The sequence below is a fragment of the Coniosporium apollinis genome (genome assembly GCF_000281105.1).
Source record: "Coniosporium apollinis CBS 100218 chromosome Unknown supercont1.26, whole genome shotgun sequence".
In the NCBI taxonomy this organism is placed as follows: Eukaryota; Fungi; Ascomycota; class Dothideomycetes; genus Coniosporium; species Coniosporium apollinis.
Genome location: NW_006913288.1, coordinates 42,516 through 68,670, shown reverse-complemented (window position 1 = coordinate 68,670; position 26,155 = coordinate 42,516). Strand labels below are relative to the sequence as shown.

General features: G+C 54.9%; 12 protein-coding genes across 12 annotated transcripts; 6 read left to right on the top strand and 6 right to left on the bottom strand.

Moving 5' to 3' along the window:
• Positions 1 to 452: 452 nt before the first annotated feature.
• Positions 453 to 1,658, top strand: W97_05610 (2-dehydropantoate 2-reductase; the record flags this gene model as incomplete). The annotated part of the gene is made up of 1 exon (XM_007783344.1): positions 453 to 1,658. The coding sequence occupies one exon, from the start codon at positions 453 to 455 to the stop codon at positions 1,656 to 1,658; it is 1,206 nt and encodes a 401-aa protein (XP_007781534.1).
• Positions 1,659 to 2,177: 519 nt separating this feature from the next.
• W97_05609 (uncharacterized protein) lies at positions 2,178 to 4,003 on the bottom strand (the record flags this gene model as incomplete). The annotated part of the gene is made up of 5 exons (XM_007783343.1): positions 2,178 to 2,219; positions 2,276 to 3,584; positions 3,640 to 3,758; positions 3,814 to 3,870; positions 3,932 to 4,003. 5 exons carry the CDS (start codon positions 4,001 to 4,003, stop codon positions 2,178 to 2,180), a joined length of 1,599 nt encoding a protein of 532 aa, XP_007781533.1.
• An 823-nt stretch (positions 4,004 to 4,826) lies between these two features.
• W97_05608 (uncharacterized protein) lies at positions 4,827 to 8,891 on the top strand (the record flags this gene model as incomplete). The annotated part of the gene is made up of 3 exons (XM_007783342.1): positions 4,827 to 6,073; positions 6,174 to 6,504; positions 6,600 to 8,891. 3 exons carry the CDS (start codon positions 4,827 to 4,829, stop codon positions 8,889 to 8,891), a joined length of 3,870 nt encoding a protein of 1,289 aa, XP_007781532.1.
• A 168-nt stretch (positions 8,892 to 9,059) lies between these two features.
• W97_05607 (uncharacterized protein) lies at positions 9,060 to 9,935 on the bottom strand (the record flags this gene model as incomplete). The annotated part of the gene is made up of 1 exon (XM_007783341.1): positions 9,060 to 9,935. One exon carries the CDS (start codon positions 9,933 to 9,935, stop codon positions 9,060 to 9,062), a length of 876 nt encoding a protein of 291 aa, XP_007781531.1.
• Positions 9,936 to 10,274: 339 nt separating this feature from the next.
• Positions 10,275 to 11,207, bottom strand: W97_05606 (ubiquinone biosynthesis protein COQ4, mitochondrial; the record flags this gene model as incomplete). The annotated part of the gene is made up of 2 exons (XM_007783340.1): positions 10,275 to 10,933; positions 10,994 to 11,207. The coding sequence occupies 2 exons, from the start codon at positions 11,205 to 11,207 to the stop codon at positions 10,275 to 10,277; spliced, it is 873 nt and encodes a 290-aa protein (XP_007781530.1).
• Positions 11,208 to 11,608: 401 nt separating this feature from the next.
• Positions 11,609 to 13,014, top strand: W97_05605 (uncharacterized protein; the record flags this gene model as incomplete). The annotated part of the gene is made up of 3 exons (XM_007783339.1): positions 11,609 to 12,032; positions 12,110 to 12,581; positions 12,687 to 13,014. The coding sequence occupies 3 exons, from the start codon at positions 11,609 to 11,611 to the stop codon at positions 13,012 to 13,014; spliced, it is 1,224 nt and encodes a 407-aa protein (XP_007781529.1).
• Positions 13,015 to 13,456: 442 nt separating this feature from the next.
• W97_05604 (uncharacterized protein) lies at positions 13,457 to 13,983 on the bottom strand (the record flags this gene model as incomplete). The annotated part of the gene is made up of 3 exons (XM_007783338.1): positions 13,457 to 13,754; positions 13,822 to 13,904; positions 13,960 to 13,983. 3 exons carry the CDS (start codon positions 13,981 to 13,983, stop codon positions 13,457 to 13,459), a joined length of 405 nt encoding a protein of 134 aa, XP_007781528.1.
• An 803-nt stretch (positions 13,984 to 14,786) lies between these two features.
• On the top strand, positions 14,787 to 16,679 carry W97_05603 (uncharacterized protein; the record flags this gene model as incomplete). Its single annotated transcript, XM_007783337.1, has 1 exon — positions 14,787 to 16,679. The coding sequence occupies one exon, from the start codon at positions 14,787 to 14,789 to the stop codon at positions 16,677 to 16,679; it is 1,893 nt and encodes a 630-aa protein (XP_007781527.1).
• A 947-nt stretch (positions 16,680 to 17,626) lies between these two features.
• On the bottom strand, positions 17,627 to 18,340 carry W97_05602 (uncharacterized protein; the record flags this gene model as incomplete). Its single annotated transcript, XM_007783336.1, has 1 exon — positions 17,627 to 18,340. The coding sequence occupies one exon, from the start codon at positions 18,338 to 18,340 to the stop codon at positions 17,627 to 17,629; it is 714 nt and encodes a 237-aa protein (XP_007781526.1).
• A 1,179-nt stretch (positions 18,341 to 19,519) lies between these two features.
• W97_05601 (uncharacterized protein) lies at positions 19,520 to 20,571 on the top strand (the record flags this gene model as incomplete). Its single annotated transcript, XM_007783335.1, has 2 exons — positions 19,520 to 19,757; positions 19,811 to 20,571. The coding sequence occupies 2 exons, from the start codon at positions 19,520 to 19,522 to the stop codon at positions 20,569 to 20,571; spliced, it is 999 nt and encodes a 332-aa protein (XP_007781525.1).
• Positions 20,572 to 21,276: 705 nt separating this feature from the next.
• Positions 21,277 to 23,250, top strand: W97_05600 (sulfate adenylyltransferase; the record flags this gene model as incomplete). Its single annotated transcript, XM_007783334.1, has 4 exons — positions 21,277 to 21,295; positions 21,356 to 21,508; positions 21,627 to 22,538; positions 22,610 to 23,250. 4 exons carry the CDS (start codon positions 21,277 to 21,279, stop codon positions 23,248 to 23,250), a joined length of 1,725 nt encoding a protein of 574 aa, XP_007781524.1.
• Positions 23,251 to 23,570: 320 nt separating this feature from the next.
• W97_05599 (uncharacterized protein) lies at positions 23,571 to 24,722 on the bottom strand (the record flags this gene model as incomplete). Its single annotated transcript, XM_007783333.1, has 1 exon — positions 23,571 to 24,722. One exon carries the CDS (start codon positions 24,720 to 24,722, stop codon positions 23,571 to 23,573), a length of 1,152 nt encoding a protein of 383 aa, XP_007781523.1.
• Between the last annotated feature and the right edge of the window lie 1,433 nt (positions 24,723 to 26,155).

Genomic DNA, 26,155 nt, shown 5'->3' with positions numbered 1-26,155 from the left:
ATAGAAAGTTTGGAAGCAGCTCTCGTGCCTTGCAGCATCCTTGTGCACATTATATCTCTCCACCATGTTGTATAGCCTCGTTACCTGACTTTACGTGTAGAGGTGACCGCGCCTCGGTCTTCAATCTGTCTTTCCTTAAACTCACATATCCGCTTCCGCGGCTACGGCCCCGAAGTCCGCGGCCCTCCTTAAGATGCGCGCGAGGTGACCTTGGCCTGGGCCGGGCGGCCTTTGCATCTTGGTGGAAGGGTTCAGCTGAGACGCCCTATGAGGCAAGCTTGGGGGAGTCTACTCAGTATGTATACCCGATTCTTATCGACCTTTATGAAAATCAGTACTGATACTCCCTGAAAAGTGAACCCGAATATGATACTCTGAAGGAACGAAAACCACATCAATCCCGCCGCAGTCTTGACAGCTACAGACCCCCCGATGTCCCACGGAGGATACACATGCTGGGTATGGGCAGCATCGGCAAGCTGGTTGCGCATTCGCTCCGCGGCCTTCCCAACCCGCCGCCCGTAACACTGCTCTTCCACCGGACTTCTATGCTCGAGCAGTGGAATGACGGAGCCCGTGAGCTTCGCCTGACAACTCAAGGCGTCACCGAAGCCCGGACAGGCTACGACGTCGAGACCGCGATACCACGGCGGCGCGAACATGGGCGAGAACTTGGCGTCGACAGCTCAGAGTCGCGACCCACGTCCGCGGACCCTTACGTGACAGAGACCGCGTCTCCCGAAGACGCCTCGAAGTACTCGGACCCGATCCACAACCTCATCCTCACGGTCAAAGCCACACAGACCGTGTCCGCGCTCCTCGCCGTGAAACACCGACTCTCCGCCGCCTCCAGCATCCTCTTCCTGCAAAACGGCATGGGCATCCTCGAAGAAGTGAATCGCGACGTCTTCCCCGACCCGGAAACCCGACCAAACTACATGCTCGGCATAATCTCCCACGGCGTAACATCCCAGAGCACCTTCTCAGCCACCCACACCGGCTTCGGCACCATCAGCATCGGCATCATGCCGCGCGCCTCCTCCCAGACTCCTCCGTCCGACGCCTCAAGCACCCCCTATCCGACCTCCCCTCTCCGCGGCGGCCTCGGCCACCGCTGGGACGCGCAATCGCGCTACCTGCTGCGGACCCTAACCCGCACGCCCGTCCTCGCCGCCGTCGGCTTCGCCCCGACGGAGCTCCTGCAGCTGCAGCTCGAAAAACTCGCCATCAACGCCATCGTCAACCCGCTCACCGTCCTCCTCGACGCGCGCAACGGCGCGCTACTGTACAACTACTCCCTGTCGCGGGCAATGCGCATGCTGCTGTCCGAAATCTCCCACGTCATCCTGTCCCTGCCCGAGCTGCGCGGTCTGCCGAACATAACCGCGCGCTTCAGCCCGCAGCGGCTTGAGACGCTGGTCGTGGGCGTCGCGGGGAAGACGCGGGAGAATGTTAGTAGCATGCTGGCGGATGCGCGCAGGGGGCAGCAGACCGAGATTGAGTATATCAATGGGTATATTGTGCGCAGGGGGGAGGAGATGGGGTGTCTCTGTGTGATGAACTATTTGGTTATGCAGTTGGTTAGGGGGAAGCAGATTATGATTCAGAGGGAGATGCTGGATATGATCCCGTTCATGGGGGCGGATACGGGTCGGTGAGCAGTTTGCGTGGCGAATTCAAGTGTGCATTGGCCGTGCGGAGTTCAGGGGCGGCTGGGGAGACGTGGTGTCGTGCGAGTAAGCTGGCGCAGAGTAATATCACACTGTGAAGTGGTGGCTGCGTGCATCTGTGGAGTCGATGTCTATAGTATTTGTACTGTTGTAAATATTGTCTTGATATTCTAGGTCTGCCTCAGAACCTATAATTTGCTCCTCAAAAGGTTCGATCATACGGTGCATCACCACGGTAGCTCATTTTACAAGACAGGTCCCACCAGCTCACGTGTCGAAGGTATCAGAGGCAATACAATCATCGGGAACTAGCGTCAGTGAAGGCGACATGGCGCATCTGCAACCTAGCATACAGACAAACTGCATGAATGACTCCCCTACCACCCAAGAGGCACCGGAACCAAAGGAGATTCTGATAGGAAACCTACCGCCGCCGGACGCATGCAGACCGGATAACCCCCAATAGCTCCAAAATGAGAACCCCGGTGCGCCTCAGACCCCTGCCGGCTACTCATCTTTATCGTCCTTTCTGTTTGGTTCGAAGTCAAGCTATCAACGCCGTCAGCAGCTTGTCCCATACATTCTTTACATAAACGCTCACTCACCGAATTGCCGTTATAAAACTGCGCGCCCTCGGCCCTCTCCGCTCGCTGATCCGCCAACGTCCTCACGTTCACCCGCGCCCTCCCCGCCACCGCCGCCGCAGCAGTCCCACCGTCACCCTCCGCCTCTCCCGCAGTCGTCCCAGCCTGCTGCGCCTGCCCCGCCTGGCCACCACCCGTCATGTACGGCGCCACGACGCCCGCCACTGTATTGACGCCGCTCGCCAAGCCCCCATACACCCAGCGAATACCGGAGTACGCCTGCCCCAGCACTCCGCGCCCCACACTCCCTGTATACGCCTCCGTGAACGTAGCGATTGGGACCAGGACGAGAGTTGCGTTCGGCATGAGGCCGATGAACGCGAGCGGTTGATCTTCTTCTGATATGGGGATAGGCCTTGCTGGTTGTGACGGTAGGATCTGCTTGAAGGTGTAGGGCGGGAGCGCTGATCTCGGCATCTCGGAGTTCGAAATGGACGCATCGATCCAGGGCCGGACATCTTGACGGAGGGTTGCGTGGCGGGGGAAGGGATGGCGAAGGCGGGAGCCGTCGAAGAGGAGGATCTGGAGGTGGCATTGCGCGTTCTTATTCGCGACTGCTGAGGCTTCTGTTTCGGGCTGCGATTTGTGTAATTGCTGGGTTAGGGCGCTGGACGCTGGTTCCGGCCGCCTTCCCGCTTCCTCTTCCGCCTCGGCTGCTACCCTCAACTTCCGCTCCTCCTCCCGCTGCTTCCGCTCTCTCTTGTCGGCCTCAATGGTCGCTAGTATCCGCTGGAGTTCCTTCTTCTCCTCTGTCTTGCGCAGCCGCTGCTGTGCTGCGTAGCTCATCTGCGCCTGCCGGACCGCGGAAGACCCACTGGCCTCTACCTCGGTATCAACGGCGCGCCTCTTCCCGGCTGCTTTCTCGGCGCGTGCAACCCGTTCCGCTTCTTCGCGCGCCGCGCGTTCAGCGTCTAACCGAGCAGCGCGCTCGAGCAGGAGGGCTTGGACGGCGGGGTTCGGCTCGGGAGGTGGTTCGGGGGTTGAGGACGCGGGGGTCGCTGTTGGGGGGGTAGATTCGGTGGAGTCGAGTGTTTCGTAAGCAGCAGCTACCGAAGGCTCAGCGTGTCTGAAAGTCGCCGGATGTCCGCCTATCGGCGAGTCGCTAGTTCCAGTAATGGGGGTTTGTTCCTCAGTCGCCGACTCGGGGGCTTCATCCATAGCCACATCTTCCTTTGTGCTTGATGCATCGGCTCCAAAAGCTGTGCGCAAGCGGCGCACAAACTCTCCCCGCGTGATATCCCTCGAAAGGTTCTCTTTGAGCTGTCCATTACTATGCGATCGCATCAGAGATGATCGGTAAGCAGGAAAGGAAAGACACCACTCACTCTATCAGAACGAGACTAGGCGCTAGCTCTACCGGGCAGAAGTGCGCAAGGAAGCCATGCTCCACGGAGCCGGCCCATATGCGTAGAAGCACGACGTTCTGTGCTAGGAGGTCTTTGAGCTGCAATGTATAAGTATGCTGTCCGTATAGGTCTAAGCGTATCCGTGAAACGTACGGCCTCATCCTCTAACCATCCATATTCCCAAGTGTCGCTGTCAGAGCTGTCGTCTTCCTTCGAGCACCGGCGTCAGCTACAGACATGTCGTGGAGCGCAGGTGGGACGCACCTCGTACAAAGCATGCGACAGTTTTGCCCTGCTGCATGGCTAGGGTTATGCCGCTCTGGAGGTCTCCTTCGTGAAACATGGTTACGGTATCCGGGTATAGAGCAGTTTCGTGAGAATCGAGAGTACCTTACTCTTATACCTGGTCTTATGCCGCTAAGTCTGCCCTGCAGGACGTTCCCCGGACGTCAAGGCCTCGCTCAAAGGTTCCACCGGCCCCGGCTTACAGCCTGAGGCTGCAGCCATACTTCCTGGCACGCATCAGGGACAAATGCGCGGATTGAATGAACAGCGGAATCAGACCCGATCGTAATGAATTGACAACTGGGTTGATTCTATCCCAAATTGCTTATGCATGTCTCTAGATGTGGAACGTTCAAATATAAAGCCAATCTCGAAACTGTCAATACTTCTGCAACGTTGCCTGGTGGTACTTCGATGCCTCATAATTCGGGATACGACTCAGGAGATTACTCTTTCCTCAACAACTGGTTACGTTGAGCGACTTCTCATGAGCTACAGTACGGCAACGCGGTTCACATAGGATTCTACGAAGCTCTGATACGGTAAGCAGCGGTCGAGATGTTCCGTGGGCGCGTTGTCCTATCCCTGCCACTTGTTGATGGTACCTCCGAAGGATTCTGGAGGCGCTTAAGTCATGCGGCACAGTCGTTATGCAACCCGAATTAGACCATACAGCACGGCTTGCAACTGCCCAATGGAGTTGTTATTAGATGCACATGAAACCCCCTTTCAGTAGTTTCCTCTAATGCGGGGCATCTTGCTGTGCCTCAGCCACGCCGCGTCTAATGAGGCAAAATGCCGCGTCTCTAGTATTCCCTTATTCCTGTCACCACGTCTCGTAACGTCTTCCACTATCGCGATCCAAACAGCATATTGCGGCCATGGAACCCCTGAGCACGGTATCTTCGATTCTCAGTTTGTTGGATATATCTCTACGGACGACTTCCGCCTTAGCTAAGTATGCTCAAGCCACTCGACATGCCGCATCCGAACGAGGCCTCCTTGCAAAGGAAGCGCTTCTCCTATCAAGTCTTCTAGAACGGTTAAAGGATCGAACGGAAAGCGCAAACCCAAACCAGAAATGGCTGGATGATAGAGCAGATATCTTGAACCAGTTTCAAAGTGCCTATGCTGACCTCGGCAAAGCACTAAAGCTGAGTGCTTCATCACCAAAACTAGTCCAAGAGAGCCGCTTCAAGGCAGCCATAACAACAGCAAAATGGTCTTTCTCCAAGGCCGAGGTTTTTGCTCTCCTGGAGCGCCTTACTCGCCTGCAGCAGTACGCCAATACGCTATTACTGGAACATCAAGATACTGTTCTTGGCCGCATAGACAAGAGGCAGCAACAGGTCGTTGACGAGAAGTACAAGCAATCCATCCTCAGCTGGCTGTCACCGCTGCAGATGAACCGTACTCTGCGGACCATCTCTGAGCGGGCGGCCGAGGGGTCGGGGAAGTGGTTCCTGACTTCCGAAGCTTATGAGCGATGGGGTGCCGGCACCGAAAGGCTTTTGTGGGGTTGGGGAATACCAGGGGCGGGTAAGACAGTGCTCGCAGCGCTCGTCGTTGAACAACTACGTCGGCGGCGGGTTGAGATCAGCGGCAACAGGAATAAGTTCGGTGTTGCTGTGGTTTTTCTTAGGTATCATGACCCGGAACATACCCTTCATAACATACTCGCAAGTCTCATCAAACAATTGGTACAAGAACGAGACTCTGTTCCCGATCAGCTTCGAGAGTTGTTCGACAACCACTGCGGCCAGGAAACGACAGCATCTCTAGAAGATATCTTGGACGCCCTGTCAGCTTTGGTCGAGACGTACAACATGGTTCACATCGTTGTCGACGGGCTGGATGAGTGCAACGATGAGGTCCGATGGATGTTGGTTGAGAAGCTTCAGGGGCTGCCTCCCAATGTCTGCTTGATGCTGACATCTCGCTTCCTCGAAACCATCGACGAGGAGCTGGCCGACTTTGAACGCATGGAGATCAAAGCTCACAAAGATGACATTGAGCTGTACATCGACGCTCAAATCCGGAAAAACAGGAACCTACGAAGGATGGTTCAGAGAAGTCCGGCGTTACGCCAGGATATCAAGGACGTCGTGACCAAGACGGCGCAAGACATGTTAGTAGTCCACCGGCCAGGCTGTACCTTACGACTCTGCTCCCATCCGCCTACGTCTCCACTTACACAGCTCAGTCGACTTTGTATTGACTCAAGACAGGTTTCTTCTCGCGCGCCTTCATGTTGAGTCTCTTGTAAGCGCAGCTGCTCTATCGGTTAAGCATGTCCGCAACAAGTTACAGACTCTCCCCATGACCCTCCCCGAGACATATGATGAGGCTATGCGCCGAATCACGAACCAGGAACCAGAACACAGAGCCATTGCGCTGAAAGCTTTGGCATGGGTCAGCTACGCGTTCCGGTCCCTATCTTTGAGGGAACTTCAGCATGCATTGGCAATTGAGCCAGGGGTCGCAGAGCTGGATGAGGAACTCATGATTGAGGGAAACAATCTCATCTCGCTTTGCGCGGGACTCATCGTTATTGATCAAGTAAGCATGCGGATTTATCATGCTTATCTCAGTACCTCATGGGTTTTTTGAAGTGCGAGGTAAATGTATACTGACCGCGGACTGACTGGGAGCAGGATACGAGCGTTGTGAACTTAGTACACTACACCACGAAGAACTATTTCGAAGACATCCGCCTCACGACCTTTCCCGGCTTCCATGCCACTATCACCATGAGTTGTGCTACCTATTTGAACCTTGATGTGCTCAAGGATGCGAGCATCTGGAAGATTGTACGATGGTACCCTTTAGCATGTTATGCTGCACAACACATGGCGGAACACGCACGGCAAAATCCTGAAGACGCTCTTGAGCCACCAATACTGGATATAATCTGTCAGCTTCTTTCGCGACCCGACAAGAGGAGACCACTTCTGGCTTTGTTGGATGGACTGGATCTGATAAATGCTGGTTTCTACTCTTCTTTCAACCCTGCACTACATACCCAAGATGATCTGGGGATCAGAGAAGGTACATCGACATTCAGTCACGACGACACGATTTCCGAATCCCGACCGGCTAGCATCCGCACTCATAGCGCACCTGCAGATTTGTCGAGTTCAGAGACTGATGCTACGGACACGGAAGATGACCTACCCTCCTCGCAGGACACTGCTGTCAGGACATCAGGATCACCCGAGGTGACAGCACTTCATCTTGCGGCGTCTATGGGTCTCGCTAAGGTTGCGTCTATGCTGCTCAAGAGCTCTCCTGACGTTGACGCTCTTGATGAAAATGGGAATACCGCGCTTGCTGTTGCCATGGAAAGGGGCTTTGCGAAGGCCGTCGAATTCCTAATCGAGAGCGGCGCTTGTGTCGACCTAGCCGATGGTCACGGCAGAGGTGTTCTCTTGCTTGCGGCCGAGCGTGACTGGACGAGGGTCGCAGAACTCATTGTTCAGAGGGGCAGAGCTACCGTTGCGGAAGATGCTCGAGGGGATCACAGAGGTTCAGTCCAGGCGTTTATCGCAGCTTACTACGGGAAGGCTGCGGATCTCAAGCGTTCACTTGATCAGAAAGACGTAGATCTGGGCGGAGAGAAGTTGGAAGCGGGTGAGATGGCTTTGTTCATCGCTGTTGAGCGAGGGCACACCGATCTGGTTAGCATTCTCATCAACGCTGGTGTCAACGTCAACGCGAAAGACAGCACTGGTCAGACTTCTTTACATCGCGCAACACGACGCGGAAACGAGTCCATAATGCAGACACTACTTCAACACGGCATCGATATAGAGCAAAAGAACGATGACGGCCGTACAGCTTGGAGTGCAAACGCGCAAACCTGTAATGAACACATCCTGGGAATCCTTCTCAAAGCTGGAGCCGATCCGAATACTCGGGGCCAACAGGGAGTTCATGAGATCTACCATGCGGCGGCGCGTGGCGATGCGAACTACGTCCGTTTCCTTCTCAAAAGTGGGACAAACCCTTCAATCACAACTGACTTCGGTTGGGCTCCGCTCCACTGGTCATCTTCCAATGGCCATGTGGAGACGGTCAAGCTGCTTTTAGAAGCAGGCGCTGACCCGTCGCCCGTGGCTGATCAGGACAAGACACCCCTGGATATGGCAATACAAAGTAATCAGAGTGGTACCGCTGAGCTCCTCAGAAAGGCCGGAGGACTCCGGCACCAAGAGCTCGCCTCCAGCCTCGGGCGCCTATCGTTAAGTGAACCGCGAACTACTACATTCAGAACTACGGAACGGGCCAGCTCCGGTAAAGAGGCACAGTTAGGAACAGACGAAGGTAATATAGCTTCAAGAAAACGCCGATTCATCTTCGATGAGAGCATGTATCCCTTGCTGATTCCTGGTTACTTCGTTTACTGCCCGGACGAAGAGCGGCAGCCCGGCTCAAAGCATTCAACCTATGCGATTAGTCAACCGCTGGGAACAGGCGGCACGTCACTCACCATTCGGCATGCAGAAGGCCTTGGCAGAGCGCTCTTTCCGGAATACCTCACTGGCCTCGCAACATACTTAGGCTCAAGTGACACGCTCTACGAGATTGTAGCAAAGAGTGTGGACTACCAACACATGGAACTTCGAGGAAGTCCAAATGGCCCTTTTCCTGGAACGATTATCATGACCAAAGCATGGACGGGCTCCTGGCAGACGCATCATAACCACGACGGCAAGAGTAGCTTGCTCTTCCGGACTGCGCCTGACTGGTCGAAGACGAACAACGATGCGCTTCGTTGGACGGCCGAGGACGGAACACTGCTAGCTCGGACTGGATTCATAGAGAAGCTACCGGTTCTGGATATTGAGATCGGAGTGGAGCATGCCTTACAGGAGGTTCTCATTGCCTGCTGGATCGCAAGAACATGGTCGACATTTCAGACAGTCCCCACGGAGGAAACATTATGAGTAGCGTTGCCGCAATGCGGTTCTGCATGCGTTCGGTCAACTGTATAGTTTTTGCGTCAAGGTTTTGGCTTTGCAACAATACGTACATCATTCATTGTGGCAAGTATATAGCTCTAAGTCGCAACTCAGCTCACTAACGCATAAAGAATGTGGACACTTCGACCTTCCTCAGCTGGACGGTTTCAAGATGTCTCTCATCAACTGTACCCATACCCAAGGCTCGCCAAATTCTGGATGCGCCGCAGTGACCGAATTAAAGTACTCCCAGCCCATGACTCCCCCAAATCCCGGATACTTCTTCATCAATGCCGTCAGCGTCTTACGCAACGGTTCATCCGACACCCAACCCGCCCCATTACCGGGATTCGTGACCAAGCCGACCACGACCTTTTCAGCCGGCCAACCGCGCATCACAATCTGCTCATAGCCCTCTGTTTTCGCCATGTCACCCCATCCACAATAGAACTGCGTGTTATACCAAGCAATCTTGCCCCCAAGCCCTTTCTCCAGCGTCTCGTGGTCGAAGCCTGAGAGGTTCTGCTTATTCTGCATGGCCGTCGCCACAGGCGCAAGCGTAACAAGGAATCCAGGACCAAGGTCCGTCTTCAGTCGGTCGACCAGCCTGATTATACCGCCCAGTGACATCGCTTCTTCGACGTCGAGGTCGAGGCCGTCAAGACCCGTCCACAGGATCATCTGCCGCAGCGGCTCGTAGTACTTGTCAAATGTGGCCAGGTCGCCGTCGAGCTTGGTGAAGGAGCCTTGAGCAGCACCGCCTAGCATCCCGAGCACGCGGACGCCAGCATTTTGTAGCAGCCGGACTTCTGCCCATAGCTGATCGTTTTTGGGCGCATCGTAGGGGTCGTCGTTCAGGGCGATGAAGCCCTCTTTGGAGTCCGGTTGGTTGATGTGGATCGCGGCTATGACGACGTGGGTTACACCGGTCTTTTTTAGTATGAGCGGTAGTATGGACACGAATTTCCCGTCATGATAGTGGGTTTGGTGGTAGCAGATAATTCGGGGAGACTTGGAAGCTGCTTCCATGGGTTTACCACTGGGGACTCGCATTGGTACAGATACTGTGACGACTTGGTCGCAGTCAGTTGTTTTGGATTGTTCTGCTCCGGTGCAAGGAAATGCCAACGCATAGTGCACCCATCTCAGCCTTGCTCTGCATGGCAAAGCTGCTGTGCCACATGGATGTTGCGCGGAGTCGCCCAGTCACGTGCTCGAACATTAGATAGAGTATATCGTTGAAACTATGTTTCTAGTGCACTCTTATCAGTCTGAGATTGTAAGCTTCACAAGCGGCATATATCTGATCCCACGTAGAGTCTCGTTCTAGTAGATTCTGTATAAAGTGTATAATCAACTCCCTATGCACTAATCAGCAGCTGCACCCACCCCCTCTCTCCTCTCCTTCTCCTTTCTCCTTTTCTCCTTCTCCACAGCCCTGATGCCCCTCAAGTCTGGCGGTTTCTCAATCCCCAACTCCGCCCTCAACTCCTCCACATCCCTCTCCAACCACTCTTCCCAATACACATTAATAACCTCCTTAGCCTTGACCCCGTTCTCCACCGCCCACGGCCCATAGATCTGCCAAAATCGCTCCCTCTCCTTCTTCTTCAAGGTCGTCACCGCAAACACGCTGAGCCCCGTCATCGGCAAGAGCGTGTTCGCAAACTCGAACGCCTTGAGCGCCACCTCGCCCTCCCTGAATACAGGCAGCCCGCACAGCGCGTGGTAAAAGTCATGACATTCGCGGTAGCGCTGCATCACGTACGCGCACTCCTCGTCGTCTATGTATTGGACGGCTGAGCGGGTGTCAGGGCTTACGCCCTCGCGGTCGAGCCAGCCGACATAGGCGCGGCCGACGGAGTTCTCGGGGAGGCTGCGCAGGTACTCGACGGACATGGTTTTGGAGGATATGCGTGGGCGGTCTCGCAGGATCCGTCGGCCTGTGGGGGAGCGGAGCATGGCGTCCCGCAGGCGGTAGATGAAGTAGGGTTGGGCGGTTGCTTCGCCGAGGGCGGCTATGAGGTCTGGGAGTTGTCAATTACTGCGGATGTCTGAGGCGGACTAGGGCGTGATGGATGGCTTACCTGCTCGTCGAGGGTTGAAGAGAGACATTACTGCTGAGCCGACTGCTAGGGCGCCGCGCTCGACTCTGGTGAGCGGTATGTGGCCCTCATATTTGGGCGGTGGGCGATTGAGCACGGAGAAGGTCCGGTAGCTCGCTGGGAGCAGGAGGGTGTAGGTGTTACATATTTGCGCAGCTGACGCTCTAGTGAGAGAGCGCTGTAGTGGAGCTGCCATCACGACAAGCTTGTGGTGTTGAAGCTTGAGGTTGGAATATTGCCCCATTTGGAGGTCCTCGTAGGTATCGATAACAGCCGTGCAGGGATCACAAGGCTATAAGGCTCATGCGGATAAGTGACTGGACAAAAACCATCTCCTCGTCAATACTAAGGTAGAAGAAGATATACCAGTCATCATCAAAACCCATCTATGAGAAAAATGGCGGGACAAAGAGTCGACTCCGTGCGGGTTATCATTAATGAAAACATTTGCAGCCAGCGCGCCTGAGTCCTCCTTCAACGTTCTTCCTCAGTGCTTACCGTAAAACATTTCTCTTATATTCTCGATCGCGTTCTTGGTTTCTACAAGAAAGATCGGAGGTCTTTAGAGTCTTCTGGTTTCTTGCTCGTCAACCATCAATGGCACAAGACACAGACACAGACAAGAAGCACGAGGACTTCACATCCTGGGCCAACAGCCAAGGCGTCCAGACCAACGGCATCCACCCCAGCAAAATACCCGGCCGAGGCATAGGCATAGTAGCAGATAGAGCTCTAAAAGCAGGCGAGCAACTGGCATTCGTTCCGGCAAAAGCGCTTATTACAATCGACACTGCTCCAACATGGCTAAAGATTAACGAGCTGGTCAAACCGCTGGGTGTTCCTGAGAAGGATGTTACGGTGCACGGAGCTCTGGCTGCCTATCTTACAACTCGGGTCGCAGAAGGTGATGAGCGGCTTGGGCTGTGGCGGAGTGTTTGGCCGAGTCTTGATGATTTCAAGGAATCAATGCCTATTATGTGGGCAGAGGAATATCAGGGGTTGCTTACGCCACCTGCTAAAGGTATATATACTTTCTGAAAAGTCCAGGCAATGGATCTGCACAGGCATCCTGCGGCTGGTGCGAGGCTGACAGGACAGATCTATTGCAGGCCCAGCAACAAAAATACCTGAAAGACTGGCAGACATGGCAATCCATGATCCCTTCCGGGGCTGAGAAGTCATTCCAATACCACTGGCTCATCGTCAACACGCGCACGTTCTTCTGGAAACACCATGGCTCGGGTGCGAAGAAGCTCTCCAAGAAGATCAGAAGAACATGCAACGATGATCGCATGGTTCTCTGTCCATTTGTGGATTACTTCAACCACTCCGATGAAGGTTGTACGGTTAGCAACACGCCGAAAGGCTTCACTATCACTTGTGACAGAGAGTATGAGGCGGGTGAGGAGGTGTACGTATCTTATGGTCAACATGATAATGACTTTCTTCTGGTGGAGTACGGTTTCGTTTTAGCCGGTAATAAATGGGATAAGACAAAACTGGACAGCCGGATCTTGCCCAAGCTAGACAAGAAGATGAAGCGTGATCTCGAGGAAAATAACTTCCTAGGGTAAGTGGGTTTCGTATCAGCCTATAGTAGTCTAAATCAGCTCCAGCTGGAAACAAACTAGACGGATAGCGTAGACAGTACCCCAGACTGACGAATCTTTTGTAGCGAGTACTTCCTTGATGCCGACGAGATTGAATACCGCACTCAAGTTGCACTCCGTCGCAGCTTCTGGCCAGTGGCTAGATGGCGGCGATACCTCGCGACCGAAGATGAGACCGATGTCGAGCTAGCATATGTGAAAGCGAGACTATGGGTGCTCCTCACAGAGTACGCCGACGAAGTAAATGAGATGCTTGCCATCCTCAATAAGATGAAGCCGACAGTTCAACGCAACACACTCGTCAAGCGCTGGGAGCAGACGGCGGAAATGTTGCAAGTTCATATCTTCCGGAACTCATACCAGGAAGCGTGTCCAAACCATCAACATACATGAGAGGGAGCGGTACTGTCTTGCTTCCTTGTACAGATGTCGAGATGGCATGCTGGAACGTCCAGGCCTTTTTGAGGTGGGTGACGGAGTAAGGTTGCCATTCGGAGGTTCACACCGAAGCTGATAGTGCAGTCAGGGGTAGGGTATGGTAATGAGAAGCCTCTAGTCTCATGATGTGCAAAGACTACAGAAAGCGTAAGAACCAGAAAGGAAGACGCATGAGGTACTAAGGGCTCGCTATTGCAGGGAACCGCCCGGGCAGACCGGCCCGTGAACCAGTATCCCTTGCGAATGAACCTCAATTGGAGGTAGCTTTCACAAGTGCTGAGGAGCAAATATTAGCAGTCCTTACAAGCTGCCTTTTCACCCATCAACCGAACGCAGCCTTAGCCCGCGAATCCACTCCTGAAACGCCATCTCATGCAATGCACTTCTCTCAGCATCCTCACGAATTCAGCAGATCATCCAAATCGTCATCGTCATCCCAACCGCCCTTCCTCCGCACCGTAACAACCGGCTTCTCCTGCTCCTTCTGCTGCTCCGACAGCGAATTCAGCATCTCCTTGAGCTGTTCTTCCGTGACCTTCTGCCGGAGCTGTCCACTCCGCGCAAGCATGATGAGGCGGTTTTCCACATCCACGGCACGCGACTCCTTGACGAGCCGGATACGGCCGAGTCGGTCGGCGGCTTCGGGGAGGAGGATTTGTGCGAGGATAGAGGAGCGGGCGTCGGCTTCGCGTTGTCTGGGTTGTGACGTCAGTTTAGGAGTGTCGCGGTGTTTTTGGGGCGTCGCGGCCGGTATGCTCGTACCGCTGCTGGTCCTCCTGCCCGCCTTCGCCGCCGCCCGAGCTGCCTTGCTGCTGGCGCAGCTGCTGTAGACGCGCTTTTCGTATCTATGGAGGGATCAGCCAACTCGGGAGTACATTGCGAGCACACATAACTGAATACCTCTTCAAGATCCGCGTCCGCCATTGTGATTGAACTTACTCCTTCGCGGGGTAGCTCGTGCCGTCAGCCTCAGATTTTGTGGTGATGCTTGGCATTGCCGGCGGGGCTGGCGGAGCTGTCACGTGCATTACGCCTCTGGCGTGCAGCTAGATCTTCCTTTGAAGAACTGCTAGCACCTGACTTACCGCCCTGCGCTTGATGTCTGTGATGTCTGTGATGTCTGTGATGTCTGTGATGTCTTACTCGGAGGAGCTTCTGGACGGATGACGCGTGTGGCGGAGCATGCGGACCTGGTTTGCTCGGGCGAGAGCTCGCTCTGACCGTTGAACGAAGCGCCGGCCGGAACGCCTGCACTTCAACGCCAAGCTCCCACGGCTCCGAAGCTCAAGAGCACACCTGGAAGACATCATCCGCTCACACATCACCAGGCTTCAATCACTCTCCTTTGCATCCCGCATACAACGACAGCGAACCTCCTCTTCCCGCAGCTTCGGACTCTGTACACGGTTGTGCTCGTCCCACGTCCTTCCTTTGGTCCCGTCTGGAAGCCCGATAGTGCTTACACTGCCGCTCTCGGCTCCGAGATCACACGCCTCCAAGCTGGCTGAGTAAGTGCGCCTACATACGCGTTATCCCGCGTGAATATGCACTTCCTCGGAGCTCTCTAACTGACTTTTGGGAGAAGCTACTTTTACTTGCTCCCCGGGGGCCACGGCGCTCGTTCTGGACTGTTCCCGCCGTCGCGTTCGCGTCCCTTAACGCCTGCTGCTCAACCTCCGGAAAGCAAGCAGGTCACCAAATCGGTCTCGACACCGCAGCTACCGAAGATGGCATCCGTGCTTCCTCCACCTAGCCCCTCGACCTACTTCCGCGCCGAGTCAGAGGCCATGAACACGATACCCGACCCACGGACTCCCAGTCCTCATTCGGAGAAGTCGAGACATGGCTCCACGGACTCAGCACACCACCCGGACCTAAGCAATGAGGTGGCGATGCTGAGTACGAAGCTTGTCAACGCGATCAACTATCAAACAAGCCTGGACGACACTCTGCAGGCGACGCGACATGAGTTGGAGGCGGCAAGAGAGCAGCTTGCGCGCTTAGAGGCTGCAGCGAAAGAGCATGCAGACATGATAGCACAAGGTCTGCTGATTAGAAAAGCGAACCATGATATTGCGGTAAACCGATTAGCGCACAATCTGGAGAACGAAAAGCAGAAAACCGCTGTGGCGGAGAAAGAGAGGAAAAGAATGGAGAGCGAGCTAGAGAATTTGACGACAGCTTTGTTCGAAGAGGCGAACGCGATGGTAGCATCTGCTCGTAAAGAGACGGAAGCATCGGAGAAGAGAAACGAGCAGCTACGCAATCAGTTGAACGACACGGAGCTCCTTTTGGCGTCCCAACAAGAGCAACTGCAGGATTTGAAAGCGGTCATGCAGGAGATGAGCTCTGAGCGGGGCGAGAACGACGCGCACATGTCAACCGCGCCATCGACACCTGGCGCAGCTGCACCGGACAAGCTCAGCCGAACATTCGAAGAATTGAACATGACGCCAAACACTCCCGGCATGGATGAAGTCCCAGCCGACCATCCTCTACGCTTCTCGCATCTAATCCGCCCGGTCCTGCGAACAGATCTCTCAGCCTACGAAGACTTCGCCGAACTGCTACGCCTAGCCAAATCCACCGGCCCCTCCAGCCGAGTAGCCAGCGGCAACTACAGCGGCCTCAATGTCATGGGCCTCAGCTCCTTCAAGAACTCCAGCCAACCCAACATCAGCCAGCCGACCGCCTCATCCCCAGCAACACCCGTAACACCATCAAACGGCAACGCTTCTCCCCGCGTCCCGCCCGCCGACCTCCCCCCACTCAAAGACAACAGATTCTACAAGCGCGCCCTAGCCGAAGATATCGAGCCCACCCTCCGCCTAGACGCCGCACCCGGCCTCTCCTGGCTTGCGCGCCGCACCGTGATCAACAGCATGACGACCGGCGGGCTGGTCGTCGAGCCGCACCCGCCCATCCACCCGTTCCGCGGGCCAATTTACTCGTGCGCGCTCTGCGGCGAGAGTCGGAAAGCGGACATATACAAGCGCAAACACAGGTTCAGGACTAGTGAGAGCGACGACGCGCAGAGGTATCCGTTGTGCGACTACTGTCTGGGGAGGGTGAGGGCGACGTGCGATTATATTGGGTTTCTGAGGATGGTGTGGGCGGGGCATTGGCGCGCGGAGACGGAGGAGGAGGTGAAGAGTGGGTGGGAGGAGAGCGTGAGGTTGAGGGAACGGATGTTCTGGGCGAGACTGGGGGGTGGGGTCGTTCCCGCTTTCCTACAAGTCAAGGACAGCCCAAGTAGTCCGATCAAAGGGCAAAAGAGCGTGGAAAGGGCGAGCGAGGACACTGAGACCGGTCAAGAGCCCGGCCGGGAGAAGGAGGTGGCGGCGGACCCGTTCAAGAGTGAGGGAGGGCTCAAGAGGGTTTCTATTGGGAAGACGGTCATCTCGAACCCAGAACTCGGACTTACTGCGGATGAAGAGAGGAAGATCGAGGAGGAGGCTGCGCAGCAGCTGCAGGACGATATGCGGCGTTCGCTTGAGATCAAGCCGCAAGTCTCACAAGCTGTGCCTCCTACCGAACCGCAAGCGACTGAAGGCGCGCCACGAGGGAGGGAGAAGGAGGGGAGGAGATTATCTCTTACGATCCCGGGGTCATTCGTCTGAACTGGTGGTCAGTCTTCCATCAACATCACACGAGCCCGTGCTTTCGTACAAGCCGCTGCCTCTCGAGCCAGATCATTCGTCGCCCTACCAGCAACCGCCATAGATCGTCGATCAGCTAGCGGCGTTAGCGTTACGCTTGTCTGGGGGGTGGATGTAAGAGACAGCCCTACGCAGGGCCTTTTACGCACCCCATCGCTGGATGACGAAGCAGCGGCGAAGAGACTCGACGGGAGCGCTACAATACTTTAGCAACATCCTGTCAGATCCCGCAGTAATATCAGTGGTAAACATGTAGGGAAGTAGATCTAGGTTAGGGGCTTTTGGGACAAGAGTAGACGCGGTCGGACCACGTATATCACACTGAACAGTAGCTGTGCAGCGTCCTCATGGTTAAAGCGGCACAGAGGAAGGCTTGAAATATCGACGAATCACAACCGAACTGCTACATATCTGTTCGAGCACACAATTCGTAGTGGCTGGCATTATCTTGAGGTACTGCTTTGATGGTCACTTCGCGGATCACAGCGAAAGTCCTAAACCCCGTAGACCCAGGTGAACTCAACTCGCCACCTGTAATACTAACCCCCCAGTAGGTGCCTCAACCGCAGCTCAGACACACGTCTGAGTCATTTCCCACCCTCGCATTTTGGGAGCCTTCCTTGATCCTGCCTTTCTTTGAAGAGGAGCGCAGAAGCCGTTCGCCTTGTTTTTCTGTTCAGCGTGCAATAACACAGCTGATCTTCAAGAAGGAGACAGTCTGGGAAGGATAAAAGGCGGTATATGTTCAGCCTCACAGCTGAACCCTTCCAGCCTCGACCCTGCCTTGGCCCAGTATCGTCAGCGTGGTTAGCGCGGTAGCTTCGAATAAAGGCGCTGCGGCTGCTTGTAGCCCCTGCACCAACTGCTTCCCTCCATCGATCCCGAGCAGAGTAACAGATGCCTAAACCTTACGTCTTGGCTTCCTTCAACAGCTCCGTAACAGTAACAACGCGAAACCCCCTCCTTCTCAATTCCGGCAGCACTTTCCGTAGCATCGGAGCCGTCCAGCTCCGCCTATCATGGCAGATAACAATCCCCCCAGGCCGTACCATACTCAGCACATGCCTCGCATTGACGCGCCAAAACGGGATCTGCGGGTCGTGCGGATAGATACTCCCCAGCACCAGTCGGTAGCCCAGGCCGCGCAACACCTCGAGCATCCGGCCGCTGAAGAAGCCGGAGCCGGGGCGGAAGTACGGGGGAGGCCGCGCTGCGCCAACGGCAGCATATGCCTTCTGTAGCATTTCGTCCACGGACTGGATCTGCTCGATGAGAGTGGAATCGCTCAGCGAGCGCGAGGGCTCGTCGTGCGTGGCGTGATTGCCCAGCTCGTTTCCGGCACGGATGAGGGATTGCAGCGCCTCCTCACGCCCTGGGACCTGGGATCCGATGATGAAGAACGTTGCGGTTGCATCGTTGGCTTTGAGGATCTGTAGTATCTCGTTGGTGTACTCGGACGGGCCATCGTCAATAGTCAGCGCGATGATTTTTTGAGACGTTGGGACGTGCCAGAGAACGTCCGGCCACCGATGTTGGAAATAGCGAATCAGGAGAGTGGGGGGTTTATATATTATGTAGAACGGTGATAGGATGAGGCACGTGACGCTCAGGAGAAGGAGCATTAGGAAGATCCGAGAGCGGCGGGCTCTTCTGCGTAGCCTGGAGGGTAGCCGAAGGAGGTAGGAGACACGAGGCATTGGAGAATCAGCGATTCATTGAGTGTGCCGATTCAAGAGAGTTGATGTCGGAGGTTGCTGGCACGTCGTTGAGGTGTGAGGCAGGGAGAGAATTCATCACGTGACTAACCCTAAGTCGGTATCTTACAGCGAACAGTAGCGGTCCAGAAGATCTCTGCGGAGCTTTCCTGTAGAGTACACATGGTACTTTGCTGGAGCCTATTGAGAAAGATTTCACTGGAGCAAAATGCAAGACTGCCGGTGATTTCGTATCGGCATATGTCACGTGATAAGTCAGAGCTGGAACCTCAGCCTCCGCGAACTCCTCGGGCACACCATGGAGACTCGCCACCAAACCGTCAAGCCTCTAGTAAGTGTATCCATTCACTGCAGGTAAAGTAATGCGTTTATTCGAAATGCTTCGTCAAGGTTAACTCCCTCGTTCTCTTTGCGTCGTTGTCGCTGTTTTTCGCATTCTTCCGCCGCTGAGACGGAGAAGCATTCTACCACGTCGCCGCGCAACCACCCCAACCGCCTCATCGAGTGGATTGTTTGCGCGATATCGCAGTAACAGTCGCATCATTCTGCCGTGCGATTTCTCGTTTCGTGTATGCCGGCGCGCTTGGCCACTCGGAAACCTTGCGGACAGACAGTGCAGCAGGAGCCCAGCTCACGTGTTATGACAACATCCATCTTCCGCAGATCTGCCCCAACGGCAAGAGATGTTCAGGAACAGCAACCAGCGTCTGTCCAGCACGTCAGATGGAGCAAATGTCAGGCACCAGTCACTGCGCTTGTCTTCTCGGATGTCAGAGAATGCCGAGACTGTCAGTCGAGCACGTTCCATTGGTTGCAGTGCCGGTTTATTCAGCCGCCGGTACGTACCACGCTAAAATTGCGTGCTCGAGAAAAGTTATGATGCCTTCAAACAATGATTTCAAACGCGGCCTTTGCTGCCGCGGGGTTTACCCCCGGGCTACATAGTGTCAACTTCGACGTTTCATGCTCTCCATTATCTCTACAAACTCGAAACTGCTGCTGCTCTTGCTCCTTGTATCAACTTCAGTTGCTTCATATCAAAGTCCAGAAGACAGCACACAGATACAAAGAAAGGCTCCGCCACAGATGCCTCTTGACCCCTGCCAGCCGGCAGACCTCTTCTCCACCTACCCCATACCGGACTTCTCATATCCCACACGAGACATGTCGTCACCCATATACTTCCGAGACACCTCCCCCGTGAGGGACGTAGAATCAGGCTACGCCAGTGCTTCCTCCAGCGAGTCGAGTATACCGGACGTCTACTTCAGCAAACCGCATCTCAAGTTCCTCAACCAGCAACTGCAGCAACTCGAGCCAGAACGTAAGTTTACGTATATGTACTATGATACATGGCAATTGCTAATTATTCCGTAGAGATTCTGCAATGGTGCCTCATAACACTACCATCGCTATACCAGACCACAGCTTTCGGTCTCACCGGTCTTGTGACCGTTGACATGCTTTCCCGAATATCCGGTCCTATCAAATCCCAAGTCGACCTCATCTTCCTCGATACCCTGCATCACTTCTCGGAAACTCTCGCCTTGGTCGACCGTGTGAAAAGGAGGTACCCCAACGTCAACCTTCACGTCTACAAGCCCGAAGGCTGCGAGACCACCGAGGAGTTCGATGCCAAGCACGGCGAGCGGCTCTGGGAAACCAACGAGGAGCTCTACGACTGGGTCGCCAAGGTGGAGCCGGCGCAGCGCGCATATGCCGAGCTGCAGGTCAAGGCCGTCCTGACGGGCCGCCGGAGGAGCCAGGGCGGCAAGCGAGGTGATCTCGACATTGTCGAAGTTGATGAGAGCGGCTTGATCAAGGTCAACCCGCTCGCCAACTGGTCATTCAAGGACGTGCAGGCCTACATCAGGGAGCACGATGTCCCGTACAACGAGCTTCTGGACCGAGGCTACAAGAGCGTCGGCGACTGGCATTCTACCCAGCCGGTGACTGAGGGTGAAGATGAGCGGTCGGGCAGGTGGAAAGGGCGGTCGAAGACCGAGTGTGGCATCCACAACAAGAAGTCCCGTTATGCGCAGTTCTTGCAGCAGCAGGAGCTGAAGCGACAAGCGGAGGAGGTAGCGCAAGCTCTTGAGTCGGGGCTGAAACTTGACGGAGGTGTTGCGTTACCATGAACGTTTTATGATCCATGGAACAGCGGTTTTGATTTGTGCTGCATCTTAGCATTGGCGTTGGTCGTTAGCATTTTCGGGAGTTCCGTCCCAAGAGGGGCGCTGATTAGCATAGTACTTGTTTAGTCATATATATCAATCGAGATATCTACCGTAACCCTTCACACTAATCTCTGTCTCTGGTGTTTTCTCTGGAGTTCCTGACCCATAACGCTCGGCGAATTGAGGTACCGCCACATTCAACGTCGTGCAGAGAACGTCCTGACCTCTTTTCCTTGGCTCTGACACACATGCACAATCACGCAATCCCGAGGGCCGAACCACTTTAACCAGAATCTTTTTCTCACGCCTTAGGGAACGAATTGCGTGCGTTCGAATTTTAAATCCCGGCGTATCTCCGATGACATATCTCTCGACCATGGCTCCAAGCAGCAGGACACTTCCTCGTGTCATCTCACGCTCGATATTGCTTTTAGATCGTTCCTGGATTCGACCTCGCAGCTGCTCTCCCTCCATCACTCATAGGACGCGCTTTGACGAGAGCTTGGATCCCTGTTGACGCTTCTTTCCGCTCGAATATAGCTACAAGTTTGCAAGGAGCCATTGGCAAATTTTCGTCTTATAACAGTCCCTATCCGCCCCCAAATTCCTCAGCAATCAGCCTCTACAACGCATCTATCCTCCGCTTAACCCGTCCAACCCGTCGACATGGCGAACCCTCCTCACGGTGCGTATTCAACGGACCCCTGCATACCCCTCCACAGGCAGCCAGAAAACTGACACTGAGCAGGCGGTGTGCTGAAAGACCTCATTGCTCGCGATGCGCCGAGGCGACGGGAGCTGGCTGAGGAAGCTGAGAAGCTGCCGGCAATCGTGCTCACGGAGAGGCAGCTTTGCGACTTGGAGCTGATTCTCAATGGCGGGTTCTCGCCGCTGGAAGGTTGGTACACCCTACACCCCTCGAGATCAGGCCCTGGGGGAAACGCCTGAGCGCAAACTTCAGAAGAGGCCAGTAGGCTTCAATTGGATACAATTAACCGCTAGCGTATGGTGTGCAGGCTTCATGAGCGAGAAAGACTACAATGGCGTTGTTGAGAACAACCGACTCGCGGATGGCAACCTCTTCAGCATGCCGATATGCCTCGACCTTTCGAAAGAGACCATCGACGAATCAGGCGTAAAGCCCGGCGCCCGCCTCACCCTCCGCGACCTTCGTGATGACCGCAATCTCGCTATCCTCACAGTCGAAGATGTATACCAACCAGACAAGCAGAAGGAAGCTAAGGAAGTCTTTGGCGGCGACGAGGAACACCCGGCCGTCAGGTATCTCTTCAACACCGCGAATGATTATTATGTCGGCGGCAAGCTCGAGGCCATCGACAGGCTGATGCACTACGACTACGTCGGCCTGCGCTACTCGCCCGCCGAGTTGCGCCTCCACTTCGACAAGCTGGGCTGGTCCCGCGTCGTCGCTTTCCAGACGCGCAACCCCATGCACCGCGCCCATCGCGAGCTTACCGTGCGTGCCGCCCGCGCCCGCCAGGCCAATGTCCTCATCCACCCCGTTGTCGGCCTCACGAAGCCGGGAGATATTGACCACTTCACCCGTGTCCGCGTCTACCAGGCGCTGCTCCCGCGCTACCCGAACGGTATGGCGGTGCTCGGTCTCCTGCCCCTTGCCATGCGCATGGGCGGGCCGAGGGAAGCTATTTGGCACGCCATCATCCGCAAGAACCACGGCGCAACGCACTTCATTGTGGGTCGTGACCACGCTGGGCCGGGCAAGAACAGCAAGGGCGTCGACTTCTACGGTCCGTATGATGCGCAGTACGCGGTCGAGAAGTACAGGGACGAGCTGGGGATCGAGGTCGTGCCGTTCCAGCAGATGACGTATCTTCCGGATACGGATGAATATAAGCCGAAAGATGAGGTGAAGAAGGGCATCAGGACGCTTGACATCTCTGGCACTGGTACGTTTCTACTCCTTCATCACCTTTTACAGCCACCGGCGTACAATTGACTGACCTGGCGGCACTTGCAGAACTCCGCAAACGTCTCCGCACCGGCGCCGAGATCCCCGAATGGTTCTCCTACCCCGAAGTCGTGCGCGTGCTCCGCGAATCCCACCCCCCACGTTCCCGGCAAGGCTTCACCGTCTTCCTAACCGGCTACCAAAACAGCGGCAAGGACGCTATCGCGCGCGCGCTCAACGTGACCCTGAACCAGCAAGGCGGTCGCAGCGTCTCGCTCCTCCTCGGCGAAACCGTCCGCCACGAGCTTTCCGCCGAGCTCGGCTTCAACCGCCACGACAGGGATCGAAACATCGCGCGCATCGCGTTCGTGGCCTCGGAGCTCACGAAAGCGGGAGCCGCCGTCATCGCGGCGCCGATTGCCCCGTTCGAGGACGCGAGACAGCAGGCAAGGGAGATTGTGGAGAAGTACGGGAGCTTTTACCTTGTCCACGTTGCGACACCGCTCGAGTACTGCGAGAAGACGGATAAGAGGGGCATCTATAAGAAGGCGAGGAATGGGGAGATTAAGAACTTCACGGGCGTGGATGATCCGTATGAGAACCCCAAGAAGGCCGATTTGACGGTTGATCTGAGTAAGAGTAATGTCAGGACAATTGTGCATCAGATCGTTCTGTTGTTGGAGGCGGAGGGCTTGTTGGAGCAGTTGTAGATGGAGGATTGTAAGGCTTGGAGGATAGAGCAGATAGATGTAGAAGCTGGATGGAGGTGTTTCGTTCTGACACGTGGCACGAGGCGGCGACTGGACGCACATGAAATGGAACGGCATCTTTCCAGCTACCTCGATAGAGTCTCTACCGAGATACTTGATCGTACAACTCCTATGGCTCAACAACTCTGAAACTTGTGATACTGCCGTATCCCCAAACCCAGATGCACTTCCAAATCCAGGATGGCTGTATCAAAGTCGTACACAAACACCAGCCGAACTCCAACCGATAAGTACTCCTTGATCCTTCCACCTCATGCATCCTACGCATCAGCTCCATCGGCAGCAGCCAACTCCTTCATCTCCTCCCTCTCCTCCCTCCCAGCTTTGCCACTCTTCACGCCCTCCTTCAGCCTCTCCAACCTCCCATACACCTCCTCACTCACCCGCCCCTTGAGCAACCTCATCAGCTTCGGCGCGAATTTGCCCGTCGCGTAGACCACGCCATCCTGATACTTCGCGAGGAGCACGACGACAAGCGCGAGAAAGAGGCGCGGGCCGTCTTTGTCACGGTCGAGGGCCCGGATGGTTTGGTGCAGGTCGGTCAGGTGGGCCGTTTTGGCGGCTGCGAGCGAGGTGGTGGACGGGCAGAGCTTGGTGGCGAACTTGTTGAGGGTGGAGGTTAGGGTCTCCAGGGCAAGCGGCGTGGTGGTGTCTTTGCCATCGAGTTCGAGCGAAGCTTTCAGCTTCTCAACACTCTTCTTAAGTTTCTTCCCCCTGAGCAGTCCCTGCGCTTCCGCGCGGGAAAGCGTCTCGGGGATGAGCTCTGCACGTACGTGCGTCTGCAGGAGTTCGAGAAGCTGCTCGCGGAGCTTGGCGTCTGGTATCGCGTCCGCGCCGAGCCTGTAGCGCTGGAAGCGCGTGTCGACTCTGTCGCGCCAGAGAGCGGAAAAGGTTTCGAGGCTTTCGGCAGATAGTCGGGAGATCTCGGTGTCAAAGGCTGTTTTTCCAGTCTCGTCGAGCTTTCCTTTGATGAAGTCTTGTGCGGAGGAAGCCAGGACCTGTCCGGCCGTGAGTGTCTCGAGGAGACCTGCGGGATCCAGTGCCAACTCAACATCGCTATCCGGGGTAAGCTGGTTCCATTGTTTCTGGGCTTGTTGCGCAGCCCTTTCTGCGATTACGCTGTCAAGTTGATCCAGCCAATCTTCTTGCGCAGCGAGCCAGGCGCCATCGTGAGGTATGTACTCAACCTCCATAGGCGCAGCATCTGATATAGCGGCCTTGATTGCACCAAGGATGCCGGACAAGGCTTTCTCTGAGGCCTCAGATGGAACAACGATGCGCTCTCGGAGGTCGATGAGAGGCGTCTTTGTGACACGATCCAGCTCAAGTTCAACGTGCTTGTCGAACCACGATTTCGAGACGGCCATTTCTTCGAAGACGATGACCTGCTCCGGATACAAGTTGCGTATCATGCTCTGTACATCCGAGAGCTGGGTATACTTTTGAGGCAGGCGTTCGGTGATTTGAGATATATTGTAAAAATTCGTAGTACCTGACGCAAGTTGCTCGAGTGTTCTATCAATTTCGCGCGATAAAACGCTCTGAGGTATGTACTCCAGTATCCCGTCATGAATGCGGCGTTCACCTGGATATTTGTCATGCAATCTCTGTTCCATACGGACGAGCAAGAAAAGAGGTGGCTTCCCAGGTAGCCGATCTGGATCCAGCGCAAGAGGTTGAGCCTCCTCATAAGCTGCAGTGACCCGGCTTTGGATATCGTCTTGTAGCATTCCATAGTAGGCATCGCTAATGATCCACGCCGATGAGGCTGATGAGCTGATATCGGCGTTGGGATCGCAGTGTAGTGTTAAGCAATCTGGAATGCTCCTCTCCTTTGAGGGCTCATTGATCTCTCTCTGCAGCTGACCAAGAGCTTCTATGCTAATGTCACAGTCTTTCACAAAATGGAAGAGAGGAACTGGCGCCGCACGAGCCGATAATTCCAATCTTTTACGGATATCATCCCTTAACAGTCTGAGGGAGTAGATTAGCTTTTGTGGTTTTATCATCGAGCATCTGATGAATCCACAGAGTTGGACCTGCCATTTTTCCTATGCATTAAGGGGGGTACTGGTAATCTTGAGGGTAGCAGCAAGCAAATCTACTTACCGAGGAATTACGTAGTTACCTGCGCGGTCTGAGATACTGCGGAAGTACTTCATTCCCAGAAGTTTAGGTACCACATCGCTGTGAACGTCCACTCTTTCACCCAGAATGTGGAGAGAGATACGGTCCAGTCCTGCCAATGACTTAGCAACGTGCCGCTTCATGTACACGTAAGTCAGCTGATGTACATGTACACAATGAAACTCACCAGTAGCAACGATTTCATGCAGATAATCCCTAGCTAAGGAAGACCTCACAAAACCGTCATTTGATGCACTTGGTATTAGGAAGGAAGATTCTGACCCGGATGTGCGTACAAGGTCCTCAGGGAGCTTAGTAGGAGGAAATGTAACGGTGAACTCGCGGACATCATCAGCTGTAAGCATCGTAGACATTTCCAAGCTCTTTCTGTCTAGGTGAGACTCGGAGAATAGCAAGGACACGGTAAATATCAGAACGTTGTTAATGAGCAAGGCATAGCAAGATATTACAGCGGGCACTCTGAAACTGTAACGATGAGCCGTTACTTGCGACAATGCATACTTTGGCAAATGGTAGCAACAATCGATAGGCACTGGTTTCACACTCCGGCCAGATTGCAACGGTGTTTCTACAGCCAGAGTTGAGGGTTGGTACTCTTCCAGTTGTAGATGTAATGCACGTGATTTGACAGGCTGCTTAGTCAGAACCATCCATCTGCCAAGACCCAGGATGAAGCAATCCAGCCTGTATTGGAAGG